Raw genomic sequence first — 24,361 nt, forward strand, 5'->3', positions numbered from 1 at the left:
ACAAGTCTCCCTGAGCGATTCTAAAAGAGAAATTGAGGGGCAGCAACCTGAGAGAGGCGGGGGAAAGGAGGAAAGGAAACCGACTGCGGGGCGGGGGACGGGCACTAAAAGACGTAGCCTGCTAGGGCGGGCGCCCCAGGAAAGAGGGGCTACCTGTTGAATGGAACCGGCCCCGCGGCGGCGGAGGGGGACGGGGGCGAGGAAGCCCAGCGAGCGGACCGCCGGCTCCGGGGCAGCCCGCCGGGGCCAGTGCGATCCCAGCCCCAGTGCCTGCGGGGCCCCACCCTGGGAAGCCTTGGCTGCAGATACAGAGATGAGAGACACCGACAGAAGAAAGGGGGAGGCGGCCGACTGGAGCCGGGCTGGCCCGCTCCTGCGGTTAGTCACTCACATCTGATACTCGTCTATCGCCTCCACCAGCTGGCCCCAAGAGTCGAAGTCGGCGCCTCTCCTAAAACTGGCGCCCCAGCGCTGCAGCAGACTCCGGGTCACCTCCGACATGGCCGGTGCCCACCCCGTCCCCTCCCGCCCCTACCCCAGCGAGGCCGGGCTCTAGGGCGCCATCCTCCCCGGGCCTGGCCCCGACATTAACAGGGCCAGGAGGAACCGCTACGGCCACCACCGCCACCCGCCGAGGAGCCGCCCAAGCCCATTTGCCGCCACAGCCAAACTTTGCGGCTCCGGAGCGGCCGCCCCGCCGAGGCGCCGCCCCCGAGGCCCCGCCCCGCGTTAGGTTGAGGCCGCCCCGCTCCCCCGAGGGCCGCCATCGCTATTGCGGCCTTCTTCCTCGGGTTTCGAGGCCCGGCCGCCTCCTCTCTTCCTCTAGGGAGAAGAGAACTGCAACTCATGAAGAAAGAGTGGGGAAGAGCAGCTAGGACGGGGCTGAGTTACGGAGAGTTCTGAGGGGGCCGCGACACGCGGCGCCTCCGCCCCTAAGCGGCGAGCACTGCCGCCTCGGTAGCTGTCATGGCGGCCCGGGCCACGTGACTCCGGCTCTGCGCAGGCCTGGTTCGGCAGCCTCAGCTCCCCGCCTCCCTCTGTCTCGTTTTCGGACTCGGACATTGCCTTTCTTCCATCAGGAGGACTGCTGCACAGACTCCCGACGAATCCAGTAAGTTTGTCATGAGAATGGGCGTTTCCCAGAAATACCCCTACCCCTGGCGTTAACCTGGAGTCCCAAGCGATAGGGTCACCTCCCCGCCCTTTACACGCGTTTTGCAGTCTCCATAGACTCCCGGATAGGGATCTTAAAAAGTCTTCTACTGCCTTGAAACAACTGAAAGGGAGAAAATGAATGTTGGCTCTGCGAATCAATCGTATTCGTATTCGACAGTATCGCCGAATCCCTTTGCCCGCGTCTCCACTGGCAACCGAGGACCTTACACACTAAATGGGCGCTTGTTCCGCTGTGGTCCGCCCGCCCGTCCCGGGTGGAGAGCATCGGCTTTCCACAAAAATGCCTGTTCCGATGAGGGACTCCGAGGGTTGGCGCCTGCGCAAGGTCGCCGCAAGCCTCTACGGGACGGGCTGGGGAGGAAGAGGCTGGGTGGTAAACAGGAAGTGGGCGCTCCGAGCTCGGGGGCGGTGCTCAGGTAGGTTCCTCTGGGGGCCCGGGCCTCGCGAGTGGGGGTCCCCTTTCAGTGACCCAAGGCGGTGGCGGTGGCAGCGTCTAACCGGCCGTTTTGCTGGTGGCTCTGAGAGTACCCTTGCACCTGCGGGTGGGCGTGTCCCTGTGCTATCCACCCTCCGAGTTCCTGAAAACAGGAATGGCAGGTCTCCAAAGGGGCAACATGGGGCCGGGCCGAGAATACAGTACTTACCCTCTTCGTTCCTGAAAGTAAAGATACACAGAACTGCAGACATTTTCATCCAGGCAGTGGAAGGCCGCCTGAAAAGAGTATTAGCCAATTTGCTGTCACAAAATCAAGTGTATTGTGTGCCTTTGCCTCCAGAAAGCTTGATTTACATGCACGTACATGCTGTATTCATTTACTTGTAAAGTTGGTATACGGGGCTATTGTTTAGAGGGTTTTATATACATTTTTAAAGGAGCTCGTTAAATGTTTTGAGCAAGGGAACTTGCTCAGTTTTTCATTGAGCATACAATGCACTGAATATCTGGTTTTGTCGTGAATAGGTAAATATTTTAAGGGAGGTGCTCAAGGAGGTATTTCATATACTGTTCAGCCCACGGAAATTTTTCCCTAGTAAGAAAAGTCAACCAACAACATTGTATAGTGTCTTGCAGTTAATTACACCTTATCAGAATTTCTTGTCTGTTGGTTCCGGTAATCTAATCGCCACATTTAAGTGTTCAGTTAGGCCTTCTGTATTTGCATTATCTACCCAAGGACTTTTAGGCCACTGACGTGCTGTTTTTTGTTTGTTCTTGTTTTTTTGTTTTTGTTTTTGTTTTTGTTTTTTTTTACCAAAAAGGAGTAGAACTTAATTTTTTTTAATGTTTTATTTTATTTTTGAGAGCAAGACAGAGCATGAGTGGGGGAGGTGCAGAGAGTGAGAGGGAAACACAGAATCTGAAGCAGGCTCCAGGCTCTGAGCCATCAGCACAGAGCCCGATGCAGGGCTCCAACCCATGAACAACGAGTTTATTCCCTAAGCTGATGTCAGATGCTTAACCGGCTGAGCCACCCAGGTGCCCTGGAACCTCATTTTTTTAAGTTGGCATTTTACTTAGGTAGTTTTTCAAATATTTTGGGTTTTATAGAATGGAAGTTATTGATCAAGTATTGTGGGTTTTCTTTTTTAATGAAAATACAGATGCTTATTAGCTATTTCACGGAAAGGGTATTTATCATAGAGACATGTGCTGTAACTAATTAATTGGCATAAGCAGTACTGTGTTGGAAATAGTTCATTTAAAACCTATTTACTTTAACCTTAGCAGTCTAAATAAAAATAAAGGTCATTATTTATACCTGTTTTGTAAATTACAGTCTCGTCCTGTGACCTCCTTACTTGCATCTATCCAACCACATTCCAGTACTTTGCTATTCAAAAGGGTGGTCTGGGGACCAGTAGCATTGGCATCTCAGGTCCTACCCTAGACTGTTGAATTAGAATCAACATTTTAACAAGACCCACCTTCTCCCCATGCTAAGGTGACTTTTATAAAGCACATTAAAATTTAAACATTACTGCTCCAGTATATTTAACATTGGCCATTAACTGTGGACAAATTTCCAAGTGCTAAGTTTTTACAGGCCTGATCTGAACATAGACTACAATAAATAGGGGGCGCCTGGGTGGCTCAGTTGATTGAGTGTCCCACTCTCGATTTTGGCTCAGGATCCCAGGGTCGGGGGGTCGAGCCCCGCATTGGGCTCCATGCTAAGCCTGAAGCCTGCTTAAGATTCTCTCCCACTACCCCCACTTGCATGCAGTCTCTCTCTCTAAAATATAGAGTACAATAAATAGACATTACAGCAAGATTCACTCATGTCAATAAAGCATTTTATTTATATATGCATATGCTTCATATATATATATACTTTAAAAATATATGCATATGTTTTTAGTAAACCTTTATTTTTATACTGTTTACGTTATTAAATGTTTTATGTTTAATTTTTATACACTTCCTTTTTTGTTTATAGGAAACATCTGGAGAAAATGACACATTGGTTTCATAGGAACCCATTAAAAGCCACAGCTCCTGTCGCTTTTAACTACTATGGTGTAGCTGCTGGCCCTCCTGCTTCAAAAATATGCAGGTTAGTTTTAGTTAATCTCAATAACTACTGATTGAGCCACTTTTGGATACAAGGTACTTTTTTAGGTTCTGTATTGAACGGGCAATACAGAAATATGTAATACATTGTCCCTGTCTTTAGACGACTTCTAAACTTATAAACGATGTGTGAAGACTTAAATCACAGATTATTTAAACTTTGGCAGTCATCTAAGCTGTGGTCCGTAATTTTAGATCAGTGAATCCCAGAGAGGCTAAACCAATCACAATGAAGGAGTTAAGCTACATGTTACAGAAGTACAAGAGACTCCACAAAGTTGATGTTAATTAGCCAGTAGTAGATTAATTAGCTATCTGGTTAATTAGCCAGATAGTAGATTCATGGAGTTCTGATCAGGGAGAGATCCTGATGACCTAGAATGGGCTTTAGGGTGTTCATATAGGAGAAAGGGCTTGAGTTGGGGTTTAAATAAATCATATGCCAGTTCATGGGTTGGCAAACTGTCCTGTAGGTTTGTCCCACTGCCTGTTTTATAAATAAAGTTTTATTGGAACAGAGCCATGTCCCCTCACCCCATTTATTTACATATTATTCTGGCTGCATTTGGCTGCTTTCCTCTATAACAGCAGAGTGGTAATATCAGCAGAGACTTTATGACCCACAAAACATTATAGAAAAGGTTTGCTGATACTTGATTTAGATTGTGAGAAGGGACAAGAGAAAAGCATTTCTGTCAGGAACACTTTTATTCTAGGGATAGTGAGTAGAGCAGTTTGGAGCAAAAGAAAGAGATGCAAAAGATACTTCAAAGGAGGAGTAAACTGGCCAGGTATCTGATTTGCTCTGGGAAGTTGAAAAGGATTCTGTCTGTATGAAACACAGAACCTAGACGATCAAGACCTTGATGGCACCAGTAATGGAAAGTTGAGGGTGTTGCTGCTTTTTCTGGAAAGTAATTAGAGCACAAGGTGGGAAAACTGGCTTATTAGTCTAGATCAGAGGTCATCAAACTTTTTCTGTCAAGAGCTAAATAGTAAACATTTTAGGTTTTGTGGGGTCATATATAGCTGCTGTTGCATATTCTTTTTAAAATCTTTCTGTTTTTTATTTTTTTTCTTAAGTAACCTCTCCACCCAACGTGGGGCTCGAACTCATGACCCCGAGATCAAGAATCGCATACTCTACCAACTGAGCCAGCCAGGCTCCCCTGTTGCATATTCTTTGTTGATTTTTGCAAACACAAGTGGTGGGCAGTACAGAAACAAGTTAGAGGCTGTAGTTTGCCAACCCCTGATCCTAGACTCCCAGAGGCTGGTCCCAGCTTACCTGTTTTACCTGTAGCATGAGTCTCTTAACTTCTTTGGGTCTAATTATTCATCTGTAAAATGAACAGCCTAAATTAGATGTTTATAAGGTACATTTTTCTGAAATTCTATAATTTTAAAGTGAACGTAACTTTACTCAGCTGGGTTGCAAATGATGATTGAGTGCCTGCTTGGAAATAGCTAGCAAACTATTTGAGTCTAGGCCTTAAGAATTCTTTTTTCCCCCCTAGTCTGGGAATTACTCCTGCCTAGCTTCTAGTTAAATAACTCAACAATGACACATTAGTAAGGTAGACCATCCCATCTCTCGTTAGTTGTATATAGTTATTGGTATATGCTTTCTTGGAATAAGCCTTCATGGAGCTGATACCAAAGAGTAAACATTCCATCTAGACCATTTAAGATCAAGTCTGCACTGTCCTCTAAACATCACTGCTACATCACACCTCTTGTAAATCTTAAAATATTTTAAATGTTAGTATTCTTTCACTCAACAAAGAACCTTGAGTACGTGCTTTATCCTAGGCACCTTTTAAGTTCTGGACATATAGTCCCTAGTCCCTCAGTGCTTACAATTTAAGTGTAGTCTTTCATTAGTCATTTATATACAAATGTCTTCAGTCATTGTCCCTTTAATACGATTTCTGAACCCTCACTAAGCAAGTTACCTTCTGAAATTAGATGTGGAACTGGAACCTGACCAAGCTGCATCTGGTGGATGTAGATCTCCAATTGGATACAAAGTTAAGACCTCAGAGAGAAAAGCAAAAAGCCAAAGACTAAACATTGTTGAAGGTGGGAATAGAAAGGGGACATGTCCGGGGCGCATGGGTGGCTCAGTCGGTTAAGCTTCCTACTCTTGGTTTCAGTTCAGGGTTTTGTGGGTTTGAGCCCCGTGTTGGGCTCTGCGCTGGCTGTGCAGAATCTGCCTGGGATTCTCTCTCCCGCTTTCTCTGCCCCTTCCCCACTTGGGCTGTCTCTTTCAAAATAAATAAGCACTTTAAAAAAAAGGGGGAGGGCGGGGGGACATGTAAAAAAAAAAAAGTAGAAGGCACTTCTAGAGATAAGAGGAAATCCTGGAATATTTTGTGTTAGTAGAATAAAGGGAAAAGAGATTTCAAGAAGGAAATGGCATGGAGCTTGAACCCATGAACTGTGAGAGATCATGACCTGAGCCGAAACCAAGAGTTGGGCGCTTAACCTACTGAACCACCCAGGTGCCCCTAGAATGCAATTCAAAAGTAGAGTTTCCTACTTGGGGCGCCTGGGTGGCTTCTGATACCAGCTCAGGTCATGATCTTGCAGTTGTGAGATCAAGCCCTGCATTGGATGCCATGCTGAGTGTGAAGCTTGCTTAGGGTTCTCTTTCTCCCTCTCTCTGCTCCCCCCACTCCCCCTGCCCAAAGTTAAATAAATAAACTTTTAAAGAAATCGTCCTTTAAAAGAAATAAAAACAGGGTTTCCTACTTAATAAAGTATATTGAGATCATGTCTAGTTTTGAAAAGTAAGGAGATACTAGAATTGCGTAAACATTGTTAAATTTCTATTTTTCAAAAAACTTGCATTGTGAACTGGTCTATTTAATTTACTAATTCTTGATTCCTTTCTCCCATCCTAAATGCCTGTGTTTATTTGATGTTTTTAAATTTTTTTTTAACGTTTATTTATTTTTGAGAGAGACAGAGTGAGAGCGGGAAGGGGCAGAGAGAGAGACACAATCTGAAGCAGGCTCCAGGCTCCAGGCTCCGAGCTGTCATCACAGAGCCTGATAGGAGGCTTGAACTCAAGAACCACAAGATCGTGACCTGAGCTGAAGTCGGATGCTTAACCAACTGAGCCACCCAGGCGGTGTTTTTTGATGTTTTTTAATGTTTTATTTATTTTTGACAGAGAGAGAGAGACAGAGCATGAGCAGGGGAGGGTCAGAGAGAGAGGGAGACACAGAATCCGAAGCAGGCTCCAGGCTCTGAGCCGTCAGCACAGAGCCCGACGCGGGGCTCGAACTCACAGACCGCGAGATCATGACCTGAGCCGAAGTCGGACGCTCACCCGACTGAGCCACCCAGGCGCCCCTTTTGATGTTTTTTAAAATATAAAATGTATATTTTTATTACATAATTGTATACATGACTTGCCCCTTGGATTGGACTGAGTTTATTTTAGTACAACTTTTAAAACAATTGTTACCAGAAATTTCACTTACCCCCAGTGTTAGTACTAATTAAATTCATTCCTGTGTACTCTTAGTCATACCTTAGAGTAGGGTGGGTGTGTGTGTGGTATTTTAAAGCTTTTACCATTGAAACTTTTAATCCACTTTAACATAGATTCATCATAATTCATGACTTAATTTACTCTTTCTGTCTCTCATAAGTGACTTGAGATCATCCAGAGCACGACTGCTTGAACTCTTCACTGATTTGAGCTGTAATCCAGAAATGATGAAGAACGCAGCAGATTCCTATTTTTCACTTTTACAAGGTTAGTTATTTATAGGAACTTCAAAGTTTTTGAAAAACAACTATGCGGAAGTTCACATTTAATTCTTAGACTTTACAAATCTGAATAGTCTAGTCTTCTAGTCTGTATTCTTTGGTATATTTGGGTTTCAGAAACATGAGAATGTAAGGGCAGTATTGGTCTTTCTAATGTTTTGAAAAGTAAATGTGTACATATTTCATATTATGTTACCTTAGAAGGAGATGTGAGATCTAAAAAGGGAGGGGTGGCAAGGTCTTTTCTACAGGTATCTGGAAAAGTCATTATCTGAAAAAAGTTTCTAAACAGAATACCTGATATTCCTTCTAAAACTAAAAGGCTGTACCTTTTTATAGGTTTCATAAATTCCTTGGATGAATCTACCCAAGAAAGCAAGTTACGATATATTCAAAATTTCAAGTGGACTGATACATTACAAGGACAGGTTCCAAGGTAGGTAGTGCGGACAGTACTAAATGGAAGCCATTTTTGTAACTATTTGGCCAGCGGTTAACCCATTGCCTCTGTATCTGAAGAAATAGAACATAGATCTGATCAGCATTTTCTCCTATCGGGAAGCTGGTTAAAAACGTTTGACCTGAACTCTTAATATACTCAATTAAGTAAAAATCTAAATTATTTCTCCTGGATCAAATCTGTGAGACAATCCATACAAATATTACCCAGAATTCAACAGTCTTAGCTGTATTAATAATATGCAAAGAATGGTTTGGGAATTTGGAATCCAAATCTTTTGCCTGCCTTTAAGCAGAGCAGAATTTTGATTTTTATCTAGTTTTCTTTTCTGATGGGTACTTCAGATACCTTTGGTCAATCTCTTTCTATTTGTCCCGGGTTCTACCCCAGCTCCATACCCTTTTGAGTCATAGTTTTATTTTTTTCCTAATTTTTCTTCACTGTTTCTTCTCTTTTAAAAAATTTCCTCTCAAAACTTTCTCATCACACTCTTGAAACTAATCAGAACAGATCTATTTATAACAGGAACCAGATCATAATGGTGCTAATTTTTTATTGAACTTTTTTTTTTTTTTTTTTTTTAGCACCATTGTGTTGTTTAAGTGGCCATATTATCTTGATCTCAGTTTGCTGTAGAAAACTGTATAAAGGCAGAAGGGAAGGAAATGGAGATTGCTGAGGGGCCCAGGGCAGCCATGGCAGTGGCAGGAGTGTGGACTCAGGCGCTGTGTCAGGTCTTGTACTGTGTGAATGCCTGCTTCTTCACATCAGATCATGACCTGAGCCAAAATCAAGAGTTGGATGCTTAAGCAACTGAGCCACCCAGGTGCACCTCTCTTATTATTTAAAGGTAAACTAATAAATTAGATATGCCTACTAGATCGCCAGATGTAATTCATTTGAATGTTCTGAATGCTGAAAAGAATAAGGTTTTAAACTATGCATTAAATTTTTTTTCAGTGGGATAAAACGGTTTTAAGAGTTTGTTCATGGAGCGGGGGAGCTGGCTGGCTCATTTGGTAGAGCGTGCAACTCTTGATCTTGGGGTCATGAATTCAAGCCCCACGTTGGGCCTAGAGCTTACTTTAAAAAAAAGAAAAATTATAAATTTTGTTTAGTGCTCACTTCAGCACATATACTGAAATTGGAACAGTACAGAGATCAGCATGGCCCTTGCTCAAGGATGACACACGAATTTGTGAAACATTCCATTAAAAAAAAAAGTGTCAATATTTTGTATGTTACGTTAAACAGGATATCACAAGTTATTTTTGAATGACTAATGTTTTATAACACTCCCCCTTTTTTTTAATCTAAAAAACTTCCCTTTCTCTGTTCCTTTAATGATGGTGGCAACAGTTAAATAGAAAATAACAAAGTGGAATCACAATTCTAGTTTCTTTTTGGCTCATTTTTCTATATGTTAGTATTATGTGTATAAAATAAGGGTATTGCTTCTGTTTTCATCATTTGAGACAGATGAAGAATTTCCAGGGTCTTTTCAGAACAATAGTGATTTAAAAAATTGGCATTACCTTATTTGCTTTAGTAAGCCCTTGTCATCTTCTTTGTGTCATATTTAGTAATAGAATCTGAAGGAATATGCTTGTTTTTAAGACCTTTTTCTTTGTGGTGCATGTACTGATAGGCTTGGCATTCAGTGTCTTTACCAGTTTCACTTCTGTTTGGCTTTTTGACCTCCTTGATTTCTTTTTACAAACCATGTGCTCCATCATGCTAGGTGGGTCACTGCTCTCAGAAAAATGTTGATCCTTCTTGTGCCTTTAATAGCATCATTCCCTCACCTGGGATGTCCTTCTGCTTCCCTTCCCACCATCTTTCAAGGCACAATTCAGAGACTGTCTATACCATGAAACCTTCTTGAATCATTCTAGCCTGAAGCAGTGTCTCCTCTGAATTCCATTTTTTTAAAAATGTGGTATAAGAACCACCCACTCCAGAGTCAACTGGTTACTTACTGAAAGTGTAGATTCTGGGCCCCTCTCAGACTTTCTGATTCTCTGGAGTTAAGTCCCCCAAATTTATATTTTTAAAACTACTCTGTGTACAGTAACCTTTGAGAACCTACTATTCACATGTTTACTATCATGAAGTACATAGTGGGCTATTGTTTTTAGTCATTAATCATAAGGACTGTTTTCTTCATTTTTCCAATTAGCATATAGTTTTTATAATTTTGAGTTCAACGTACAATAGGCTTCATATAGAGATGTGTCAGTAATTGACAGAAGTTAATGAACATGTTTATAATTCTAGTGCCCAGCAGGATGCTGTTTTTGAATTAATATCCATGGGATTTAATGTAGCTTTATGGTATACCAAATATGCTTCAAGACTGGCTGGAAAAGAAAAGTAAGTCTAAAGGGGAGGGTTATATGCATATGTGTTATTTTTTCAAGTATATGGAGTTTCATTATTAAAAAGTCTAAGCTACTGATAAAAAGTACCACTTCTGTTCACTGCAAGGTTGCCTCATAATGTTAGTGTTTTAAGTGTCAGAATTATGGAGCCCAGTGTTGGAAAGAAAAATTAATCTTGTCAGAGGTCTTATCTAAATGAAACCCTATACCAAGAAAAGGAAAAAATTGAATATTGGACTGCATAAAAGTACCATAAATAAAGTTAAAAACAAATGACAGATGGTCAAAAAAATCGTAATGCGTGTGACAAATTGTTTTTGTAACGGAAAATAAAGAGGAAAGGAAAAGATCAACAAATCAATTGAAAATAAGTGAAGACATGAACAGGCAGCTCCTAGAAAAAGAAATACAAAGATAAGTATGTGAAAAATGTTTTGAAGGATTAAAGAATTGTGACATGAAATAAGATGCAGTTTTTATAATAGAAGTGGATGTCAGCAATATGAAATTGGCAACTATGAGCTGTGGTACATGTGAACATGTGTATAATATGCAGCTATTTCAAAATAAAGTTGAATTGTCAGGGCGCGTGGTTGGCTTAGTAGAGCACGTGACTCTTGATCTCAGGGCTGTGCATTAGAATCCCATGTTGGGTGTAGACATTACTTAAAAATAAAATCTTAAAAAATAAAGTTGAATTGTACGTGCTGTCGTAAAATTATGTCTAAAGTAATTTAGATGATTAAAATGAGCAGAATAGTGAATATTGTGTGTGTGCGTTTTTTTAAGTGTGTGCATGCACCAAGTGTAGAATATTTTGAACTTGTTTAATGCACAGAACATTATCTGGAAGGAAAAACTAGACCTATAGATAGAGTCTTTCTTTTTTTTAATTTGTAGTATCTTCTCTGGATATTTTTCATGTGCATTTGTTCCTTTTTTAATTGTCAAATCAGATTTTTTAAAAGGGAGACTAGTGGTGAGAAACAAATGACTAATTTGGTTTTATGATTAATTCACTAGTTGTTGGTTTTAATACAAGAAACAGGATTCATCCTCTAACTGATGTAATCACTGTCTTTAAGCATAACCGAAGATGAAGCAAAAGAAGTCCATCGAAGCCTAAAAATTGCAGCGGGGATTTTTAAACATTTAAAGGTAAAGTAATATGACAGTAAAATGTATTCCTCATGCTTTAATTCTTGATTAAATTTTCTTCCTTTGGGGGCCGGAGGAAAGAATTATTTCACTATGTAAAAAGAATCTACTGTATGTCCTGTTTTTCTTACGTTAAGTACTTTGTTGATGAGTGCAGCCAGTTACAGAATCTCACATGTCTTCATTTCAGAGAGTCATCAGTGAATTTTGTTTTTTATTTTTATTTTTTAAAGTTTTTGTTTAAGTAATCTCAGTACCCAACGTGGGGCTTGAACTCAGGACCGCAAGATCAAGAGTCACATGCTCAGGGCATCTGGGTGGTTCAGTTGGTGGAGTGTCTGACTCTTGATTTTGGTTCAGGTTGTGATCACCGTGTACTGGGATTGAGCCCTGCATCGAGCTTTGCATTGGTCATGGAGCCTGCATGAGCTGCTTTCTTTCTGTCTCCCTCGCTTGTGCTCTCTCTTGCTAGAGTCACATGTTCTTTTGACTGAGCTAGTCACACACCCTATCAGTGACTTTTACGATTGGAAAACTCAAGCTGTAATCACCTGTCTCTTTGGAAAAGACAGGAGAAAACAAAGTACACACATGATGGTTCTTACCATCTGGGTGCAGCAGTTGCCGGGATAGTCATGGTCCTGCAAAACTGAACTTCTGAGTGTATTCTCTGTATCTCAGTGAAAATGTTGAAGGGCAGTCAGCCTGCACTCATTATATTAAATTGCCTGGAGCTGTGATGGAAATTAGAGAAAAGACTAATGTATTTAGTAATCAGGATTACCCCCACTTCATTCTAATTAAACTGATATTTACTGAACGCCTTCCAGAGGCCAATGATGGGCTCTCTAATGATAAAATAGGATGCAGGGGGCGCCTGGGTGGCTCAGTTGGTTAAGCACCCAGATGTTGATTTCTCTCTTGGTTGTGAGATTGAGCATTGCGTCTACACAGTGCAGAGCTTGCTTGGGATTCATTCTCTCTCTCTCTCTCTCTCTCTCTCTCTCTCTCTGCCCCCCTCCCTCCCTCCCTCTCCCTCCCTCTCCCTCCCCCATCTCTCTCCCCCCTCTCCATCCCCCCTCCCCCCAGCTCATGCTCTCAAAATAAACAAACATTAAAAAAAAAATGTCTTTACAGTAATTAAAAACCTGTGATCCTGAGTTATCTATTAAATTATAGACTTCTTTAGACTCTGCTATTATTAATGAGTGAATAATTCTAGCCATCATGCAAAAGAGAACTTTGGTTACTGTTTCAGTTAAACATTTTCTAAGATGAAAATACGACCTGCATATCTAAGCTATGTATTTTGGCCCAAAGTTTGCAGAAGTTTATGAGAAGCTCTAAGTTTTGGTATACAGGAGCTTTTATTCTCTATAAGCTTAATATCGCTCCTCTTTACACAATTTTGCTGTCCGGAATTTTTCTTTTTTTTTTTTTTTTCCCCCTTCAAGACTTTTATTTTAAACACTGTGGCGCTTGAACTCATAACCCCGAGATCAGGGATTGCATGCTCTACTGCTGCCAGCCAGATACCCCTGAGTTTCTGATAAATCCCCAAATTGAATGTCTAATAACTTCCATTTTGTTTATCTGTAACAATTGGGTTAAAATAAAACTTGGCTTCTTTATTTTTGTTTCTCTTTCTCTCTCAGGAAAGTCATATCCCAAAGCTCATTACACCTGTAGAGAAGGGGAGGGATTTAGAGGCACGGCTCCTGGAAGCTTATGTTGTCCAGTGTCAGGCAGAAGCTCAAGAAGGTATCCTAAATATTGTAAGATTTTGCTTTTTTTTTTTTTTGAAGAAATCTCTACTGGCATCTAATTCTTTCTTTTTAATCAGAATTAGCTGAATTTGAGTTTCACATCTTGAGAAATTTCTAGTGAGGAATAATTTCACTGTCAGCATTTGCCTTCATGCATGGTTTATAGGAAAAGGCCTTGCAGTTTAATGGATCTTTTAAAAAGGATTTTAATTTCATGCCATTTCTGACAGCAACAGATGAATTATGTAGCTCCTCTTTTCCTGATCTCCCTTGCTCATTTCTTTTTCTCTTCCACTGTTTGCCTTGCCTTTCTTCACCTTTCAGTGTCAGGAAATAAATGAAGACTCTTGTAAAAGCAACAAAGAAACTTTGTAGGGTTTTTGTTTTTCTTTCAAATTCCAGTGCCCTGGAGGGATTCGTTTTCCTCTGACATGCTACTTTGTAGTAGTAGTTTTTTGTGATCTAGTAATTAGCTAGTGATTTAAAGAAATAGTGTCAGAACCAGCAAGCTTATTAGTGTTTTCTGTTTCTGTTTGCACTTTCTGTAACTTACTTTTCATGTTAAAATTCTTGACAAATTGTGTTAAAATGCCAAATAGATTGTTGGGATGGCTTTTGCCATTACAGTTAACTTAGTATGAATGCAAGTGAACTTAATTATGCGTTCACTTTGCTGTGCTTTGGTGACAGTAACAATCGCTCGAGCAATTGAACTGAAACACGCGCCTGGCCTAATTGCTGCACTGGCGTATGAAACGGCCAACTTCTATCAAAAAGCTGGTGAGTTTATAATTCTCTTGTTGTATTTTTAGTCTTTAGATGTTCAGATTAAGCTCATGGTTTAATAGGGAATAAGCAAAACAAAAAGATTCTCTAGGTTATTTCTTCATTTGTAAAACTGGAATAATGTCTACATTATTTTATTAACCTTGGTCAAAAGAATGAGAGCTGTTCACAGTTAATATGCTGCATAACTGTTAATGGAGAAGCCAGTGTTACAGTTCTTAACCAGTTATATGTAATAATTACACAGGTGTTTTAGTTTTGAAGTTTTTTGGGGTCTTTATAATAACCTTATGGTTGTCATGAAACCAAACTCCAGAGAATTAATATAACTAACCTATAATTTAACTGTTAGCAGGCTGGGAAGTTAGGACTAGAACTCAGGTCTTCTCAGTAGCCTGTTATTCTTTTCATTCACTTATTCAGGAAACATGCATTTATTTTTGTTTATGGGGTGGTTACTACTCTAGTTGCTAGCTATACAAAGATCAGTGTATAGACAGAGTCACATCTAGAGAAGGAAACAAACCTGTAACCACATTATAATAGCATAAGATAAGATGTGACTACAGCAGTGAAATGAAAACCTCAAGGATCCAGGCATGCTAGAGGAGGCTTTCTATGAGAAGGTGGTGTTTGGGCCTTATTTTGAAATATAAATAGAAGTTTTGAGTTTGCTAGGAAGCTTCAGCATATGGGAAAAGTAGAACATTCTATATAGTATGTACAGAGATAAGAAAGAATTTGGCACATTCTGGGACCTTTAAACAGATGCTCTTAGCTGAGGCACAGGATGAGTGATAGGAGAAAAAGTTAGGAAAGTTTGCACGTGTGAGATCATGAATTGGTTTGTAGCCTTAGAAGTTTGGCTTTTATTTGGTAGATCATGGGGACCTGTGAAAAGGTATAAAGCAAATCTGTTTTGATTGGATTTGAATTTAGAAAAGCTCTATAGGGGCACCTGGGTGACACAGTTGGTTGAGCCTCCAACTTCAGCTCAGGTCATGATCTCACAGTTCCTGAGTTCAAGCCCCACATCAGGCTCACTGCTCTCAGCACAGAGCCCGTATTGGATTCTCTGTCCCCCTGTCTCTGCCCCTCCCCCACTTGTACTCTTTCAAAAATAAACAAAATGTTTAAAAAAAAAAAAAGAGGGGCGCCTGGGTGGCTTGGTCGGTTAAGCGTCCGACTTCGGCTCAGGCCATGATCTCACGGTCCATGAGTTCAAGCCCCGCGTCGGGCTCTGTGCTGACAGCTCAGAGCCTGGAGCCTGTTTCAGATTCTGTGTCTCCCTCTCTCTCTGCTCCTCCCCTGTTCATGCTCTGTCTCTCTCTGTCTCAAAAATAAATAAAAACGTTAAAAAAAAAAAATTAAAAAAAAAAAGATCCCTATAATTGCAGGATGAGAAATGGGCTTGTGAGGTGAAGGCTGACTCCACTTAGTGTTAAGGAAGAAGGGATCGTAGTCTGTGGAGGAAGGGACAGAAGCTTTGACAAAACAGAGAAGTAGGGAGCAGAGGACAAATGGATGAGAGAGAAGTTGGCAGGATGTGAATGTGCGTGTTAGGGAAGGTTCAGCCTGGGGCGATGGACCAGGAAGGAGAGTGTCTGCTGCTGACTGGGGTTACCACACTATGCAGTTTGCTATATTATATAACGAAAGGAAAAAGTGTAACAGTGTAATTTATATTTTTCTTAAAGTTCTATTTTTATCATTATTTTAAGCCTAAGTTGCATTACCTATCAAAGGAGGTGACAGGGTATTCAAACAGTCTTATTATGTAGTTAAAGTGTAGTTACGGGAAAATCACTTTAAAGCAAAGTTTTTTTTAGAAAATATGTAAATGCTTGAGTTTTAGACTTGAATGGCATTCTGCTTTTAGCATCTGAACACATGAACTAAAACTCTTCTAGTGAATCGGGGTGAAATTATATTTTGCTTTTTAAAATGTAACTTTAGATCATGCTTTATCCAGTTTGGAGCCTGCATACTCTGCTAAATGGAGAAAATATCTTCACTTGAAAATGTGTTTCTACACGGCTTATGTAAGTACTGATAACCTGAAAACCAGTGTAAATTTACTGTCTTTCTAGCCCCGTGCTTGCTAGGTCTGTCATTTTGTAAATTAGCATTGCATAAATAATGGAAAGCTGTCCAATGTTTACCGACAGCCAGTGCAACTCTTGTGAGCTGAGGTGGATAGAAAGAGACGACGGAGAATTGTAGCACTGGGTTATAGTGATGGAATTACTATTTGATTCAAACCCACTTTTTATTATTATTTATTATTATTTCTTTAATTTTTATTTATTTTTGAGAGAGAGAGAGTGTGAGCAGGGGTGGGGCAGAAAGAGAGGGAGACAGAATCGGAAGCAGGCTCCAGGCTCCGTGCTGTCAGCAGAGCCTAACACGGGGCTCGAACTCACAAACTGCAAGATCATGACCTGAACCAAAGTTGAATGCTTAACCAACTAAGGCAGGCCCCCGAAAACCCACTTCTTTTTAAAGTTTATTTATTTTATTTATATATTTATGTGTGTTTATGTAAATATAAAATTAATATATAAATATATTTATGTCTATATTTATAAAGTTTACTTTTTTATCTTGAGAGAGAGAGGGAGAAAATAAGTGGGGGAGGGGCAGAGAGAGAGGGAGAGAGAACCCCAAGCAGGCTCCATGTGTCAGCACCAAGCCAAACCATGAGATCTTGCCCTGAGCTGAGACCAAGAATTGGACGCTTAACCAACTGAAGCACCCAGGTGCCCCTCAAACCCACTTTTAAGCTGGAACCTTCTGTATACTTAATGAGAATTCTCTCCTTTCATCTTATACATTGAAGAAGGTATTTACTGATCCTGATCTTTTTTTTTTTTTTAATTTTTTTTTTTTTTCAACGTTTTTTTTTTTATTTATTTTTGGGACAGAGAGAGACAGAGCATGAACGGGGGAGGGGCAGAGAGAGAGGGAGACACACAGAATTGGAAACAGGCTCCAGGCTCCGAGCCATCAGCCCAGAGCCTGACGCGGGGCTCGAACTCACAGACCGTGAGATCGTGACCTGGCTGAAGTCGGACGCTTAACCGACTGCGCCACCCAGGCGCCCCTGATCCTGATCTTAAGGCATACCACATGATATATCCCCTCAGTCTGTGAAGAAACCTTAATAAGCACTCTTTTAGAAGTTACTTACCAGTTTCTTCCACCCACCAAACAAACTTACTTGTTTGTTGGTTAGAATATCATGTGAGAGATAATCAAACACCTTTTTCAGACCCGGGTAGATACTTTTATTTCTTCTACCTTGGGATCTGTTTTCCGGCATACAGCGTAGGACCATGTGCAATGCTTGGGTTTGATACAGACATTTAGAGTGAGCATGTTCTTTTTCAGGCTAATAACCTTTCTCTTGAAACCTGTTTAGTTATTATTAACCTTAGAATCCTCCCTCCCTGTCCCTCTGCATTAGCACAGTAATTTCCCTCCTTTATCTGCAGTGCCCAAATCTTAAAAACCAATTTCATTATTGAAAAGTACTTTTGGGGCTCCCAGGTGGCTCAGTTGGTTGAGAGTCTGATGTTGGCTCAGGTCATGACCTTGTGGTTCGTGAGTTCTAGCTGCGCCTTGGGCTCGCTGCTGTCATGGAAGAGCCCACTTCAGGTCTCCTGTCCCCCTCTTTCTCTGTCCCTTCCCTGCTTGCGCTCTCACTCAAAAATAAATAAATCTTGGGGTGCCTGGGTGGCTCAGTCGGTTGAGTGTCCGACTTCGGCTCAGGGCATGATCTCGCAGCCCGTGAGTTTGAGCCCCGCGTCAGGCTCTCTGCTGACAGCTCAGAGCCTGGAGCCTGCTTCCGATTCTGTGTCTCCCTCTCTCTCTGACCCTCCCCCGTTCATGCTCTGTCTCTCTCTGTCTCAAAAATAAATAAACGTTAAAAAAAAAAAAATTTTTTTTTTAAATAAATAAATAAATCTTAAAAAAAGAAAAAAGCACAAACACTAAATTTTGCGGGGCGTCTGGGTGGCTCAGTTGGTTAAGCATCCAGCTCTTGATTTTGGCTCAGGTCATGATCCCAGCCCAGGATCCTTGAATCGAGCCCCGCGTTGGGCTCCACGCTGAGCACGGAGCCTGCTTGGGATTGGAATTCTCTTTCTATCCCTCTGCTCCTCTCCCCCACTCACGTTCTCTCTCCAAAATAAAAATATACATATGTTAAAAGAAAATCCTTTTTCCTCTCACCCCATGGTTAGAAGGTTAGTTTGGTTCAAAGCGTGACATAATCCCACTTGTTTTATACTAGCAGAGATTGGGGGAAGCTTATTCAAGTAAAGAAATGTAAGGGATGGCATTGATATTCAAACAGCGGACGAAGGTCCACTGCATCTGATGCATTTATAAAACAATGAGAGCAGAAGGCATCGTTTGGGGAGAGAATGAATAAGAATTTGTTTCTTTATCAGGCTTACTGTTATCATGGTCAGACTTTGTTGGCTAGTGATAAATGTGGCGAAGCAATCCGGTCTCTCCAAGAAGCAGAAAAATGTAAGTATTGCTGCCAGAATATTAACGCCCTTCTTAAACACAGAAGTTTTATCATGAAAGAAATAGGCAGTTAAAAGAGATTTTGGCTGAGTTCATGAAAGAGGATGGGAACTCAAGTGAGGAACTGGAGAGAGAGAAACAACGTTTCAAAAACCAGAAAACATGTAGAAAACAGCCCCCTTCCCTTACTCTATTACTGGTATCGCTGTCACACTAGGTAAGGAGCAGAAAAGTTGCCATCATCTCTGACTTATAGCTTCCTTAGTATAAACAATAAGCAGATGATTTTATATCCCTTTCACCTGCAGTTTATGCAAAGGCAGAAGTACTGTGCAAAGAATATGGAGAAACCAAGGGACCTGGGCCAACGGTCAGACCCTCAGGACACTTGTTCTTTCGGAAGCTCGGAAATCTTGTGACGAACACCCTAGAGAAGTGTCAGAGAGAGAATGGGTTCATGTGAGTACAGCTTGGTGTTTTGGCAGTACGAATGCTAGTGTGTGTATCTACAGTCACAGCGTTTAAATAGCAATACTGTTGTCACAGCCTCCCAGTTAGTCTCTGCCCCACTTTGTGTCACATTGCACTCAACTCGAATTTTCTCTTTAAATTGGTGGTAAAGTTCCCTCCTGTTGGACCTCACTTCATCCTGCTTCTGATACATATAAAAGCAGATGTTACAATATCCTGCTTCTGATACATATAAAAGCAGATGTTACAATTTTAACGTAGGTTATTAACAAAGAGCTCACTTACAGTGTCTCAGTTTTCTCTTCTTCGTTTCCCTGGTGTTTCTTCCCTGCGAGTTATATGGAGCTTCTCTGCTGCTCTCACGTGGGCATCCCACCCTGCTCACAGCCACCTGTAAAGCAGGGAAATGGGTTTTCTGTCCATCCTGCCTAGTCCTGTCAAGCAGTTTTCCACTGTGAGGTCAGCATTGTTCAAACTGCAGATGACCATCTATGTAGATGGGTAGAATCTGTTTTGTCCCTGTTTTTTCTCTTTACAGTCTGCCCCTTAACATTGCCGCACCTGGTCATACCGAGCCCTTTTACTTCGTCAAATATGCCTAGTATAACTTGCCTCACCCATTTTGGAAAGCATTCCTGAACCGCCCTCTTCCCCCGACAGCATGTTCTCACGGCATGCGATGTCCGTCAAAGCTTCTGTTACGTTGCATTGTAGGGGACAGGTTTCCTGACTGTCTCATCTACTCATGCACGCCGCATGAGGCAGGAGAATCTTCTCTGTCCTATCATTAAATGGTCTCTTTCTCGCACAGGGCCTTGAACACAATAGCCGCTCAAGTAGTTAATGAATGAATGAATTGCTGTTTAAATTGCTTTTTGCAGTTACTTTCAAAAAATTCCAACAGAAGCCCCACAGCTGGAACTCAAAGCAAATTACGGTCTCGTAGAGCCTGTACCTTTTGAATTCCCTCCGACAAGTGCACAATGGACACCGGAAACGCTGGCCTCGTTTGATCTCACCAAAAGACCCAAGGATGACAGTGTACGAGACTGGCTTTTTTCCGTTTGTTCACAGAGGTTTAAAAAGAGAATTCAGAGTTAGCATTTTGTTATTTTTCTCTACTTAAGTAGATCTAGATATATACACATATGTATCTTTGTCTAAATGTTAAGTTAGCTAACTGCAGTGTTGGTGTGATGTGTGTTGTTGAATTGTGTCAGAGATTCCATCTCTAGGCCTTAATTATCTTCTGATTTCTTCCATAATTGAGGCTGTTTTCAACGCATTATCTTGCCTTTTTACAATTTATCAGAGCCTCCTTTAGGAACAGTGTGGGAGAAGAAGTCTAAGGATGGATGGTTTATCCATGTTTATATTGCTATAGCAATATACTGTTTTTGATTTAGCTGCTGCAGGTCATTTGAAGATTTGACCTTATTTCAACGTTCCATGAAATCATCCAGGGGTAAAATAAGGCTGCTTTTATTCATTTATATCTAAGTACATGTTGGTGTACTAAATCAAAGATGAGATTAAGTGGGAAATTTATGGTCTGACTGCCCGAAGAGGAGGGGTCTGTGAAAAATAGGGAATGGGAATTAATTTGCAGCCATAGCTCCTTCCTTGACATTGGGTTTTTATATAATTTCCTACCCATTCTGAAACCATTAGTACTTAAAATGACTGTCTTTTTATCCTGGTCAGCCTCTAAAATAATGCGATAAGAAGTAGCCTGTTCCTGTCCTGAGATATTTTCACACTTACGAGTTCCACATGCATAGACTCATCACTCAGTTTCTCTGTCCTCAGAAAGAGTGCAAGCACCATTAGCTTGATGTTTGCCTGCCTAGGTTTTCATCTTCACTGAAGCGTTGCTTTCTGATTACTTCTTAAATTGAATTGATATGTAGCATTTGGAAAAGCTTTGTTAATTTCAGCGTTGGGTAATTTAATACAACATCTTTAAAAAGCCTAAGGTGGGGGCGCCTGGGTGGCTCAGTCAGTCAAGCGTCCGACTGTGGCTCGGGTCAGGATCTCACGGTTCGTGAGTTCGAGCCCCGTGTCGGACTCTGTACTGCTGGCTCAGAGCCTGGAGCCTGCCTTGGATTCTGTGTCTCCCCCTCCCCCGCTCACGCTCTGTCTCTGTCTCTCTCTCTCAAAAATAAAATAAACATAAAAAAAATTAAAAGTAAAGATAAATAAAAATGAAAAATCTAAGGTGGAAAAGATCTAGTGTTTGTTTTCCAAATCTTAGTTTATTATGTACTTAAAACTGTGTTTTTCTCCCTAGACCAAACCCAAAGCAGAAGAAGCAGTGAAGCCTGTCAGAGAACCAGATACCAGACCTCAGAAGGACACGGGATGTTCCATCTCCTAAAATACACTGATAAAATGTGCACCAAGAATTTCTCTATAGTAGATAAGATAAACCCTGGGACTTCAGTCCGTATTTCTTAAAAGGTTTTCTCTGAAGCCCGTAGAATGATTTAGTACATTCGGAGGGAATCTGCCTTCAGTTTATTTGTTCTTGATTTTTAATAGAGTAGAGATGTTTCATGCTTTGTTTCCAAACCCTTTTTAATCAGGACAACATGTAAAAGATTTTACTGTGCCCCTCAAGGGCGTATTTGGGGGTTGGGCTTTTTTTTCTTCAAAGTCTGGGTTGTAGTAAGTTTCAGGTTAATATAGGCCAGAATCACGTGGCATCAGGTATGTTTTTCTGTCTTCACACACAAAAAGTTTTATTTTCCTTCCTCTTACCTGATACCAGAAGAATGACAGGAGTTGGTTTTTAACAGTTTTCTTCCTCTTACCATTATGTTGTCACACAGACTTGTGTTCTCTTCAAATCCCTTCCATTTGTAAGAAGCTATAATTTGTTCCAAAAAATCAGTGTTTATAGGTATTTTGAGACCATTTAAGAACTTCTGTTCTGGTAGCCCTGCACTTTATTTCAGCTTCAATAAACCTACAGTGATTTTTACAAGTACTTTTTCTAATGGGTTTTTTACTTCGAGGACAGAACTTTGTGACAGCTCTTCATGTTCCCATGTGAGAGAACACAATGAAACGTTTTTGCAGAAGTCAGGTATTTCACGATGTAAAGAAAAAACATCAAACCTAAGCGAGATAGGTTGTCCTGAATTACACTGCTAACTCTACTTTTTGGTCACAGAAGTTACGGTAAGATGCCTTCATTACTGATTTCAGTGTGCGTTATTTCTATATGGTCTTCTAATTTACACATCCTATCAGAATCGTACTGCTTTAGGTCAAAGGCCATAGCAAAAACAAGAGCAAACATATAGTATGAACTTAAAATCAGCTTGTGATATTTGAAACAGTTTAGCGTGTACACAAACTTGGGAAATAGTGGATGCATGCTGCTTTAACAAAAGTCACACGTCTGTAGTATTATCTTTTTTGATTATTCTTCTGGGGCGTTAGCTAATTTTCCTATTACAAATGACAGATTGGTTCACTTAATAGAAATAGTGTATATTGAGAGCTTACTACGTGCCCGGCACTCTGCTCAACACTTATGTAGGTAAACCATTGACTCCACGTGGTAGCCCTGTGACAGATAAGTGAAATCTGCATAAGGTGTTAAAATAGGAATAAACATTTCATGGTGAAGAATAAAGAGATTATTCCTGTCTGAATCAGTATTGTGTGCAAAGAATTACTTAAGTTGTAGTTTTCACTCTTGAAAACTACAAAGAATCAGTGAGAGTTTTTTTTAATATACGGAAATGCTAATAACTACTGTATACCATTTAATATTTGAAACTGCAGTTTCTAGAATAAGTGGAGTAATAACTGGACTTTTAACTTTATTTTGCTGTCTACAGAAACATACTTTAATGAAATTTCACTGTATATTATGTGACACTACAAAATCACTCGTCTGGTTGCTGTTTGCCATTTATGGACAAAACTTTAAACTTGTGCCAGCTTATTCTTCTCGGCCTCGTAGGACCTATTTATCTTGGGTACTCTAGTACTCATTAACCTAGTTGCTAAATTTTCACATTGACACTTGGGGGTTATACTACCATATATGGAATGAAAACATGTCATATGTTCAGTGCTTTTGTAAAATGCAGGAAATACTGGTATTACTTTAAATCAATAATTGGCAACTTCGACATGAGCAAGTAAGAAATATTGTGTTGACTGAGCAAAAGTGACACTTTGTGACTAAAATACCCCATTATATATCTTCTTTGAAGTGACGTTGGAAATTTGGGAAGTTGACACGTCAAGCAGCTGCATGAAGGTTGTAGAGGATGTAACTTTGTGTTAAGTGTTGCGTATACTTTCGTCCTTCGTTTAAACTGGATAATGACCGCCAACAAAAGTGTTGTTTGTATAATGCGTTACCTTTTTATTTATGAAAATAAAAGTAATTTTACTTATAATTTCATTGGGATTTTGTTTTTCGATAAACATTTTTACTTATTAAACCAGTTACCATTAATACAATGCAAAAACCCTAATTCTTCACAGTAAAGTTTTAAAATGACACACATTTGTGTTGTTTTACGCTACATGAGTTCATTAAATATTCAACGCTCCTCAATCTGTTTGGCTTTTATTTCTGTTTCTTGGTACTTAGCGCCACTGAATGGCAAAGTGGGATCGGAGTTGGCCTGTGTCTCCCTTCCTCAGCACAGTCCAGCACCATGCAGTTGTGGACTGTGGTAGACTCGGCTGGAGAGCCCGTTGTGGCTGCGCTGTGCTCTGTAGAAAGCTGTCCTTTGGAAAGTTGACGTGGGTTTCCAGTACTGTATAAATGTACTGAGAAATACAGCCCCATTCAGAAATGGTGCCTCGTTTTCCAGGGTGTGCTTTACAAAATCACACGTTTCCTACCTCTTTTAACATGTGCGTGAAAATAAACTTGGCAATGTCACGTGGGTTACCGTAATTTTGTGTTGACGGACTTGTGATACTTGAGTAATTTGCTCAGCATTTACATTTTTATTTTAAAAAACAGTTTAGTAGCAAACTAAAGGGACTCAAACAAGGGGAGCCTACTCTGAATTGTAGAACGAAAACCCACTTATACAATATAAGGCCAGCGATACTGCGTCAATGCAGTTCAGTGTATCCAATGCCTTTGCTGTGCTTGAGGTGGGTGTAAGTTCATAGTGTCAATCAGAGTGCCCCCCCCCCACCCCCCCACCACCCGCCCCGGAGAAAATGTTCACCAGTGGCTTGAGTTTTATTCCCTAGAGCTTCATAGTAGTTTGCCTCAAGCTACTGGTCT

At 40.8% G+C, this 24,361-nt stretch overlaps 2 protein-coding genes and 1 pseudogene across 9 annotated transcripts in view; 2 read left to right on the plus strand and 1 right to left on the minus strand.

Moving 5' to 3' along the window:
- The window catches only part of AIDA (axin interactor, dorsalization associated), a 39,451-nt gene extending 38,809 nt beyond the window's left edge, over positions 1-642 (minus strand). For all 5 annotated transcript variants that reach the window (XR_009613755.3, XR_009613756.3, XM_060644418.3 and 2 more), the window contains exon 1: positions 392-642. Coding sequence is in view for 3 of the 5 variants with exons in the window: in XM_060644418.3 (XP_060500401.1) it covers positions 392-501 (110 nt within the window). In the remaining 2 variants the exon portion in view is untranslated. The remainder of the gene's footprint in view (positions 1-391) is intronic.
- A 164-nt stretch (positions 643-806) lies between these two features.
- On the plus strand, positions 807-23,510 carry BROX (BRO1 domain and CAAX motif containing). Of its 4 annotated transcripts, none has more exons than XM_078441142.2 (13): positions 807-1,111; positions 3,615-3,731; positions 7,411-7,517; positions 7,871-7,967; positions 10,269-10,364; positions 11,458-11,530; positions 13,186-13,291; positions 13,987-14,076; positions 16,039-16,124; positions 18,537-18,618; positions 18,927-19,077; positions 19,971-20,130; positions 21,380-23,510. In XM_078441142.2, exons 2-13 carry the CDS (start codon positions 3,631-3,633, stop codon positions 21,464-21,466), a joined length of 1,236 nt encoding a protein of 411 aa, XP_078297268.1. In that variant the 5' UTR covers positions 807-1,111; positions 3,615-3,630; the 3' UTR covers positions 21,467-23,510. The 4 variants fall into 4 exon arrangements, with proteins under 4 accessions (XP_078297268.1, XP_078297267.1, XP_078297269.1 ...); XM_078441141.2 differs by lacking the exon at positions 807-1,111 and adding an exon at positions 1,497-1,592; XM_078441143.2 differs by lacking the exon at positions 807-1,111 and adding an exon at positions 1,616-1,773.
- Positions 9,109-9,209, plus strand: LOC132676790 (U6 spliceosomal RNA; annotated as a pseudogene).
- Positions 23,511-24,361: the final 851 nt, after the last annotated feature.

This window comes from Panthera onca, chromosome F1, assembly GCF_046562875.1.
Source record: "Panthera onca isolate mPanOnc1 chromosome F1, mPanOnc1 haplotype 2, whole genome shotgun sequence".
Classification (NCBI taxonomy): domain Eukaryota; kingdom Metazoa; phylum Chordata; class Mammalia; order Carnivora; family Felidae; genus Panthera; species Panthera onca.